This window comes from Meriones unguiculatus, chromosome 9 (genome assembly GCF_030254825.1).
Source record: "Meriones unguiculatus strain TT.TT164.6M chromosome 9, Bangor_MerUng_6.1, whole genome shotgun sequence".
NCBI lineage: Eukaryota > Metazoa > Chordata > Mammalia > Rodentia > Muridae > Meriones > Meriones unguiculatus.
This window is the reverse complement of record NC_083357.1, coordinates 56,373,332-56,384,346: the sequence shown is the minus strand read 5'-3', so window position 1 is coordinate 56,384,346 and position 11,015 is coordinate 56,373,332. Positions and strand designations below refer to the sequence as shown.

General features: G+C 40.7%; 1 gene segment (V, D, J or C); it reads left to right on the top strand.

Moving 5' to 3' along the window:
* Positions 1-2,534: 2,534 nt before the first annotated feature.
* On the top strand, positions 2,535-3,129 carry LOC132656355 (T cell receptor delta variable 1-like). The segment is given in 2 exon segments: positions 2,535-2,615; positions 2,813-3,129. Coding segments are annotated over 2 exon segments (366 nt in total).
* Positions 3,130-11,015: the final 7,886 nt, after the last annotated feature.

Sequence of the window (11,015 nt, the reverse complement as noted above, 5' to 3'; positions counted from 1 at the left end):
CTTCATTGTAGGAATCTTGTTGTAGATGTACTTGTCTGGGGGGGGGCTCCCATAATCAGTTGTTCTCTCTTTTTTTTTAATCAGTTGTGATTTTCTGTGATGGTCTTCACCTGCGGACAAGAAGAGCTTTCTTGAGAGGCATGAGAGGTAGTCTTCCACGTCTCAGTCCAAAGTATATGGCATCCTCAGTTGAGACTTGCTCTTGATCTCTGAGAGGCAACCTAGCACAACAGCAATAGTCAGCATTCTTCCAAGAGCCTCTTGGATCCCTTGATCAACATAGTGAAAAAAGGTTTCCCATGCCTCGTACTTGGTTTCCTGTTTGATGATCCTTATTTTGAGGGGGATATTGCCAGACCAAGTGGAATAACTTCATTAAAAATATATATGACATATAAAGGTAAACATGAAGCAATAAATATCATTAAGGGTATTTCAAACATCCTCAGTGGTATTTATCTTCTCTCTTTCTTCTTCTGTATTGACCTCTTTGCCATCTTCCAAATGAAGCCCACCATTATCCTCATTTTCCTCAACAACAGATCTCTAATTGTAGTTCTTTAAATACTTAGTTTCATTCTTTTTAAATGTTTAATGTTATTTATTTATTTATTTTTATGTGTGTGAGCTGGGTGGAAGCACACAGGTCTGTGTGAGTATACAGAACCTTGTATACATACATGGGTAGACATATCTGTATGTACGAAAAAGCCAAAAGTTGGTGTCCATGCACTCAAAGGTAAAGTTTCAGGTTTTTCAGAAAACATAACTTATTAAATGTGTCCTGAGACATTAACTTCAGTATTTATCATTAGCAACTGGATCTTTTAATCGTTGAACTATCTGTCCACCAACCTTAAGGTTTATCTTCACTGGGAAGCATTGTTTATCAATTAAATCACAGGAAAGTCAAAGCAGTATTTAGAATTTGACCAACTGTCCACTTCAGCACTTAAACCCAGTGTATTCCAAAGCCATGTCTCAGAGGCTGTGTCTATACAGCTTGCAGAGCTCTGCAAGATCTGGAGATCTAGAGCAGGGGCACAGCCCTGCCACCCTGTGCTGCCCATGCTGCTGTGGCTCCCATGGTCTCCTTATAGCCACAGAGAGAAATCCAGGGCATGGGCTCTCAGCACTAAGCAGTGAAATGGGCAGAAGAATGTGACTCTGATCCCAGCAACTAGTCCCTGAAGTACATGTTGATCTGCTTTTTTTTTCCTCATAAAACTGGAGCTCTTTCAGAGACCTTTTTGCATTTTCTCTTCTGAGTGCCTTTAGGGTAATTTCCTCCATTGGGATAATGAGAGCAGATCAAGGATTAAGAGCTATATTCTAAATAGTGATATAGCTGTACACAAATATTCAACCACAAACACATGTAGTAACATGACTCCAATGCTTGCAGGTTATATGTATCTTGGACATGTAATATGCTTAAATCACAGAGAATCCTGCCATGCTTATCATGAGACTGGTTTCTAAATTAAAATACACAGACTTTAACAAGTGAGATAGAATATGACAGTAAAATGTTACAGAAACTTCTAGGACATGTAACAAGCAAGAGTTCTCTGTGTGGAGAGAACAGAACACATCCTGTGAGTACAACCTGATGGTAAACTTTTAAAAGCAAGTCAGTTTTTTAGCAGTGGATTTTAAAATTATTGTAACTCCTCACCCAACTGTGTATGAATGTGTCTGTGTGTGCATGTGAACCAGTGGTCATTACTGGTTATCTCTCTATATTTGCCACATTTGTTTATTTATTTATTTTTGTAGGAACTCTTACTTAAACTGAAGCTCATCAATGACTGACTAGTGAGACCCCAAGATTCTCCTGTCTATGCTTCCCTGACCTCAGACTGCAGGGGCAGCCGCTGAATCTAGATTCTTTTGGGGATCCTGGAAATCCACACATAGGGATTTATGATGTACAGCAGTCAACTTACATAATGAACATCTTCTTAAACTCTGAAGACTATTATTTTATTCCTGTTACAATTTGCCAGGGCATAAGCAAATGGGGATCTTCTGGAATGTGATGGGATGCTCTTTACAACATGTTGTAAAACTAGCTTTGTAATTGCAGAATTTAGGTAGACCCTTGCACTGAGCAAAGGAGGAAGACTCAGATACCATTGTTTCACAGGGAAATTGATGGATCTGAGACAATTTTATTTTTTTATTAAGCTTAAATAGATAATCAGACAATAGATGGAGGGAAATAATGGTCAGCAAGTGAATTACATATCAAACATAGATGATGATAAATTTTACTTTTGTTCCCAAAATCATCTCCCTGAATAACACTCAGGGATGCAAAGCAACTTCCCCCTCAGCCGGAATGGATTTTCTCAAACTCCATTTTCAGACAAGGAAGCAAGTAGAGGCCTGTGGTGAGCTACCCTTTTCTCTCTGTATGTGCATATGATCACACCAAACTACATTTCCTGCTTGAGGCAATGTCAGAAACACAGGAGGTAAACATGCTCAGTGCCTGGCCCTCAGACACTGAACACTGAGCTGAAGCAGAGCTGACACACTCATACAGAGGGACCTGGGACACATGCCTCCCTGCAACCTGCTCTGTGTATTGGTGGCCTTGGCCTTCTCTGGTATGGACATCTCACATATAGCTGAGGATATTATGGCCTTTTACATGGACATGAGGGGGAAGAGGGATTGGAGAAAAGTAAGCAGAAATGTCTTCAGTTAAGTTTGCCTTTGGGTCTTACGAGGCCCTCTTCCAACACTGCTTTGTGTACATTACCATAGGATAAGCTTTTTATTCTTTCCTCTGGTTGTTCTGCAGGATGCAATGTGGCCCAGAAAGTCACTCAGGTCCAGTCAACTGCAAGCAGTCAGTATGGAGAAGAAGTCACCCTGGACTGTTCATATGAGGCAAGTTATTACTATTACCAACTCTTTTGGTATAAGCAGCTTGTTACTGGAGAGATGATTTTCCTTATTAGCCAAGTTTCTTCTTCTACTGAGAATGAGAGGAATGGCCACTATTCTGTCACATGGCAGAAATCAGCCAACTCCATCAGCCTTGTCATTTCAGCCTCACAGCTAGAAGATTCAGGGACATATTTCTGTGCGCTCCGAGAATTGACCCACAGTGTTTGAAGTGACAGCAGAAGTTGAACAAAAACTGGGGCTCCTTAAGAGTTGCCCATCGCAGGAGCTCAGCTGAGAAGCACACCTGCACATGCTGAACAGGAAGTCTTACTGTGGATGCTTCCTCTGTGATCTGCATCAGTAGTGTGTTTCTAAGTAAAACCACATCCCAGGCAATTCAGAGACAGTTATGATGAGTGGTTTTCTTTTAATACTTTGTCTTGAAAGTATTTATTTAAAAATAGATGATAGAGAAAATGTGTAGTATATTCTACAGTTGAGAATATGGCACCACAACAATTTAAAGTGTTAGTTTCTCTCCATATTGGCAACAGCACACACATCAAAAGAGTTGTTTGGAAGAGCAAAGAACATAATTTTCTTGTGAAGTTACATTCAGAGAAGCAGAGACATCATGAGTAAAGTGGTCAGAGACAGATCATAAGGACTTCATCAATGAAATACTGGAGGTTCCTGGGTTATCCCCACAGATCTTTGTCTTTGTATCTGGTACTGAGCATGAGGTACTAAGGTCAGCTAGAGCAGCAATTGGGAAGGACAGTTGCATGAGGGCAGCACATGGGTGAACAGAGACTTGTGAAAATACAGGGAGACCCAGGAGATAATTGATGTCTAGAAGGATGACCCACCACACCTCAATCTCTCTAGTTTTGGGGAAATTCAGAAGCCATCGCATTTGTCAACACGATAGAAGCACACAGACTTGACCCAAGACAAATAGAAGCTATAGAAGTGAGGAGTAGAGGGTTAATGGTAAATGGAGCTGGCACCTCATTGACATCAAATGTGCTTGGAGCCTGAATCTGTAGAGCTATAAACTAAATTATACAATATATAATATAAAAATCACCTATGCTTTAAGTCTTCTAATGGTGCTTTTTCCATGTTCACCCCAAAACAGAATGACACAGGGAAAGTAATTCTGAGAAATGTGTTTCTGAATGTGTATTTAAAGATTTTTTATAACATGAGTGTAAACTGTTTTACCAGCATGTACAAGTGTGTACTGTGTCTGGTTTTCATGGAAGCTAGAAGGGGCATTAGATTCCCTGACATTGGAGTTATTGAAGGGAATGAGTTACTATGGAATGCCAGGAACTGAATCTGATTCTTCTGCAAATATAGCAAGTGATTCTAAGTAGTGTGTCTAAGTTCCAGCCCCCATTTCAAAGAAATCTCTTTAACTCACCAAATAAAAGTCACAGAATAACTGTCTGGGTTAACAAACAATGCCAATTATTTGTGTTTCCAGGAAGCATATTTCATAAAGAAGAACATCTAAAACTGGTAATCAAAGGTGAGAGATCAACATGCCAAATAAATGAAAGCTGTAAACATGACACAGCAAGTCTCATATCTAAAAGAGGAGATTTCTGACCAAAGCCAGACAGGAAGATGAAGAGAACAATTACATAAAAATAGAGAGTAGACCCTGAAAATGTTAGTGCATGGCAAAATGGCGCTCCCAGTTCAACAAACTAAACACTAAATGACATGAAATATTACATGGGCCCCTAATCACTAAGGATCTGAGACTGCATTGCCTAACTGTGATTTTAACAAACCCTCCTACATAAAAAACCCAGCAAAAGAATCTTCAAAGTTACTAAGGACTTCTGCAAGTTCACCTCTCTGATTTTGGAAGGAGAATTCCAGGCAGTCAAGGCAAGGCTTGGGAAGAACTTAGAGAACTCACTAAATGCAAAAAAAAAAAAAAAAAAAAAAAAAAAATCTGTTAACAAATGTAAAATTTAAAGTCTCTACTCTGAGGAAAAAAAAAAGCCTGGTACTTCATTAAAAGCCAGAAAAGTCAGCATGGGAAACAAATTTTAAGGAAAGGTAAATACATATCACTAACATCCTATGAACTCCTTTGCAATTGTCCTTGTTAAAAGTTCCTCAGTTGGATTCAATGGCATCTGCATGCTGTCTATGCATGTGAGACAGAGGATTGCCAGTTTGAATTCACTCAATATAACAGCTACATTCTGCCTAAAACAAAACATCAAAAAATTTTCTACACTGGGAAGTTCACTGGCACACTAGAAAATATTTTTGCAATGAAGAAAAAGCCCAAATGAACCCCATATAGAAGAAAAGAAAGGTTTTACTGAGAAAAAGATGGTTGACTTACTTTTAGTTACTGTTAACATATATGAAAGACTACATATTTCACAATCCAACTCAGACATGATAACTTTGTATAAAGGCTTTTACTTTTCCCATTTTTGGTTTTCAGGATTGAGACACAGCTTTTTCTAACTCAATAGAGCCTGCCATCCTGTGCTTGCCTGCACCCCTTTAAATGATCTGTTCAGTAGAATCCTCACAGCAGAAGAGATTGAAGTTACTAAAAAATATTTATTTATTTATTTTTTATTTTTTTTTCAATGCATTTTATTCAGGAACCTTGAACAATCATCTGACCTTGCGGAAAGCCAGCCCACAGCTTAAATAGCCTCTGGGTAGCCAACCCTCGTGGGCAATGCAGATAGGTCCACATACACGGAAGCAAGCCAGATCCTCAGCCTTAGCCAAATATGGAGTTGTTTGTGACAGAGAGCACTCACCATTGGGAAGGTAGAAGGCGGAAACCAGCTCCATCTTTAAGGAGCGGCATTACGCAGCTCTCTACAGTTCCCCCTTTTTGTTTTAGATGCATCAGGCAAGAGTTGAGGTCTGATCTCTGGTATTAGAAATAAATTGGGACTTTGTACTGATGTTCATTTAGGTGTCATCCACCCAAAGAGCATCAGACCCGTCCGATACCTTTTTCTCAGAGGCGGGACCTGGGGCATCAACCCGCATGCAATCAGACATGCTCTTCTCTGGGTCGAAAGCAGCTGACCCTGAGTGCAGTGCTTAGCCTCGCATCCTGAGCGTAACATTTTAGCTCCCATGCTTGGGGAGACTGTCCTGCTTCAATGGCTGGACAGTCTTTAAAGGCCTGAATGGTCATGGCTGCATTACGCTGTTGTGAGACTCTAATCTTGCAAATACACCACAGGCAAACCAAGGAGACCAACACCAGAAGGCCTGCAATGTGCACAATAATGTGTTTCTTTATGATATTCCATCCAAACATATCATCCTTTGTTCTTATCAAACCAATCACCATACCTTTTTCTAATTCCACTTCTACCAGTCTTCTCTTTCTCTACTTTCTCTACCACTCTACTTTCTTTCTCAACACACACACACACACACACACACACACACACACACACACACACACACAAGTATTTGCAGCCATGCAACTTACTGATTCCATTTAATTTTGTCCATGGACATATGGACATTTGTTCAGGACTGAGAAGGTGAGATTGAAAAATATGTATGGGAGCTTGTCCCTGGAGGAACCTGATCCTTCCTCTGTCAGCTGTTGTTACAAGCTGAATGTGTTCCTGTAGTAGTTGAAGCATGTGGACTCTCTCTTACCCATGTTAGCATGCCAAGTGATGTTATCATGATATTTATTTTGCTCAAGCAAACATATTTTTGAGATGCCTGATTGCATTTCCTTGTCATTTTTGGGGGAATGTACCTAGCAGCAGGAATTCTAGACCTCTGGCTCCCCCAATCTCTCTGCCACCTCCTCTGTGACTTCCTCGAGTCTTAGGTGCAGATATTTCAGTTGGATTTTGCACCATAGAGACACTTATTCCTTGTATTATGAACAATTGTAGATTTCTGGCCTGTGAAGGAGGAGGATGCTCATAGATTTGTCTTTGGGGATTGTCTTGGCTGTTAACTGCTGCAGTGAGGTCCAGCTCACTAAGGGCTAGGCCATCACCAGGCAGGTGGTCCTAAACTGTATAAGAAGGAGATGAGCGTAAACTGACCTGCAAGCCAGATGGTAAGCACCATTCTCCTGTTCTCCTGCTGCACCTCTTTGGCTGTAAAGTGTATTGCTTGTTCAGATGTACTGCTGTATAGGCCTGGAAGCAAGACTGATTTCAAGTTTCTGCACTGACCTCCCTCAGTGTCTATGCTCAGTGGACTGTGCTCTGAAAGTATAAGCTAAAATAAATTTTTCCTATTTTCCTGTCATCTACTCCTCTTTTGTGTGTCTGCTTATTTCTCTTTTGAACTTTCAGGTGTGTTGCTGGTATGATATCTCTCCAATTTCTGAAGGCGCTTAGTGCTATGAACTTTCCTCTTAGCATTGCTTTCATTGTGCCCCACAACTTTGGGTATGTAGGGCCTTCATTTTTTTTTTTTTTGAATACTAGAAAGTCTTTAAGGGTTCCTCCTTATCCGTTCTTATTAATTTTAGTTTAAACCCTAAATTTTTGTGCCATATTAGTATAGGATCACCTGCATTTGTGTCCTGGTATTCCCTTTGGCAATTCTTATTGGAAAACATTTCTATAGTGAGGTTGTGTGGGAGTGGGGTTGTCTTGGCCTTTCATATTTTCTGTTTGTTATATGATCTCAGCACGCTGACTTCTTTCATTGTGTCTGATACTGTAGCCTGCCTCTGCTGAGTAGCATTTTGTTCCTGTTTTTGATGTTCCTCAAGCTTGCTTGCATTCAGATCAGGTGCTAAGAGTTGGTAGTTCTTCAGATACAGATACTCGTTATCGATTGCAGGGATGAAAGTGACTCTATTTCCGTGTTAATTAAGAAAGCATGTGAATGTGACTCAGGTCTGGGTCTCTGCGCTTTGTGCAAAAGCTTTCCAAGCTAAGTTATGCCTGTGAGTGTGGAGATGGCACAGGCAGTTTCTGGGAAATTTACCAGTCTAGGTCACTTTGCAAGCGACAGGATCTAAAATATGCTTTCTGGTTGTGGGGAGATGTGAGTGGATGGAGATCTGGGCTTTCCAATTGGAGGTGTTGCTTTACAGTGGAGGAAACACAGCTAGGCCTGTGAGTGTGGGGATGGAGTGGGCGAGTGGGGACCTGAAACACTCTTCTGGTTACACTGGTTCACAGGCCAGGAGCCCAGCTAGGTCTGAGAATGTGCTACTCACAGGGTGAATAAGAACATAAAACAACCCCCCACCTGGTTAGGCTGGTTCACAGTCTACATGAGCACAGCTGTTTGGAAGAGTAGGGATGGTACAAGTGGGCTGGAGTCTCTTTTGAAGTTTGTCTGTCTATCTATCTATCTATCTATCTATCTATCTATCTATCTATCTATCTATCTATCTATCTATCTATCTAATGTAACTTAGAATACTAGGAAAGAAACTAGAGTCCAGCAGTTAGAAATCTGACCACAGGGTGGCAGTGCACCTCAGCTGATGCAGTGAAAGGCGATCTCAGAGAATTCTCAATCAACAGGCTTGCTTCCCATTGGCTGGGCAATTAACTCAGCAGGTCTGATTGTCACAAGGACCAATCTAGACTTGCAAGTGGCTCAGCTGGCTGGAGACTGAGCATCTGCAATTGATCTGAATAGGAAGCACCATGAAGACAGCTGTTCATGCTTTATTCATTTTCCTCTGGCTGCAGATGGACTGTGAGTTGAGGATGGGGTGTTTGTGGGGCTGGGGGGATAGAGTGTGTTAGTGGATGATCCTTAGATGTCCAGAAAATGGCTTCATTCAGTTTTTTCTGCTTACTATAGCAGTAATTAAGGAAGAGAAATTACTTGAAAACCGTTCTCTCCATCTTTCTGCATAGGGGAGAGCCGAGGTGAGCAGGTGAAACAGTACCCTTCTTCCCTGAGTGTCCAGGAGGGAGACAGTGCTGTCATCAACTGCACTTACACTGACAGTGCCTCAGCCTACTTCTCTTGGTATAAGCAAGAGCCTGGGAAGGGTCCTCAGTTCATCATTGACATCCGTTCAAATATGGAAAGAAAGCAGAACCAAAGACTCAGCCTTTTGTTGGATAAGAAAGAGAAACACCTGTCCCTGCATGTCACAGCCACTCAGCCTGGAGACTCAGCCATCTACTTCTGCACAGCAGATACACACTGCTCCCTAGACACCTGCAGCCTGTCCTCAAACCTGTCACCACTTGTTGAGTGCTTTGCACGGCCCTTGTGGTTCAAGGACAAACACAGTGATTGGTCACATCCTTTGCTTTTGGTTCTTGGGATTGAGTTTAGAGTCTTGAAAGTACTCAACAAGTGTTCTATCATTGTGTCATGTTCAAACATAATACAACAATTAACTTCAGTTTTAGCATATCATTCCTGGGTTCTACTTTTTTCAGAGGATAACAGGTGATGAAACAGTGAAATTTCTGAGGTAGGAGAAGGTATACCCTCACTGTTCCAGGAAACTTCTCTTCATAATTATTACGAATACAGGTAGAGAACACAAAATGAAACTGAATTTTTACCATTATCTGTATTTTGGATGAGATGCCTCTAATCCTGTAGAAAACAAAAATACATGCTCTTGTTAATACATACTTAGAATTCAAACAAGAATACAATTTTTAAATTCACTGTGGAGATATTTAAATGATCCAATTGGCTGGAGTTCTTGTGAGAACAGCAGGCTTTCAGTTTCTGTCAGTTTTTTGTCATTTTAAAAAAAGATAGAACTGCACATATGTATCTATTCTAAAAAAAACATTCCGTACCCTGGGACACCATTAATAATAGTTTGCTATGCAGAGAGGAATCTAACATAACTAACCTCTGAAAGGCTTCACACAGAAGCAGAATAAAATAGATGCTGAGACCCAAACCAAACACTAGGCTGAACTAAGGGAAGATTTGGGGGAAAGATAGAGACACTAGGAGGGTACAAGAACTCCACAAAAAGACTAACAGAGTCAACTAATGTAGGCCAATGGGCCCTCACAGAGACGGAACCACGAACCAAAGACCAAGCCAGGACTGAAACTAGACTCCGTACACACATGTAGCTCATGGGAAGCTTGGTCTTCATGAGGGTTCACTAATAATGGGAGTGGGGGCCCTCTCTGACATAGACTCTGTTGCCTGATTTTGGATCACTTCCTCTTAGCCGGGTTACCTTGTCTGGGCTCAGTGAAAGAGGATGCACCTAGTCCTGTTGAGACTGGATGTGCAGGGCAGGGTTGGTTGCTTGGGTCTTCTCTTTTCTGCAGAGAAGTGGAGGGGAAAAGTAGGAAGAGGTGGGACCAGGAGAAGAGGAGGAAGGGGCTGCCATTGGGATGTAAAGTGAATAAACAAGTTAATTAATTGAAAAAAAAAACATTTCCTACAAACTATTAAGTTGCAGCCTTTATACCCATGCCATGATGAGCTGCCTGTGCTGGACTTATCAAGTGCTCATTGGACATCATCTCAGTACAGTAGACTACATTTCTAGCTTTGATCATATTTTTTTTTTCATTGAAGAAACAAATCAGTCCTTGTCATGTTTCTTTACAACACTGTGAACTATGTTAGATGCAGGTTTTTCTGCACTTAAATGGACTAATGATCCCACCCGTGCCTTCATTTTTTTTAAGTTATCCATTCTAAGATGTGAGTCAGAAAGACATGTATAATTTACAGTGATCATCTTCTCAAACACTGCACTAGTTTCAATAATGTCTCCTATGTTGTAGGTGATGTTCTCAATAACCCTACTTTTTTCATAATTCTACTTTGTAGTATTAAGATTTCAAACAATTCATTCATTGCCTGTTGACAATAGGAATACATGTGCTACACATCTTCAAGAAGATTAGAAAATATCACTGTTACTATAATACATGAAAGTTTTAGACATCAAAGTGTTTATCCTATCATTGCACATTTTTGTAATTTGGCATATCCAAAAAGGAACCATTAGTTTAGCAGCATGAATTAATTTTTCTTCTCTTCAAGGGTTATATTTTATAATGGAGTAAAGAGTATTTGCAGTCATTACCTATATCAATGTCCAGCATGCCACAATAACTCCCTGGGAGCAGTAGTGGCTCACACACCCTATTTGAACT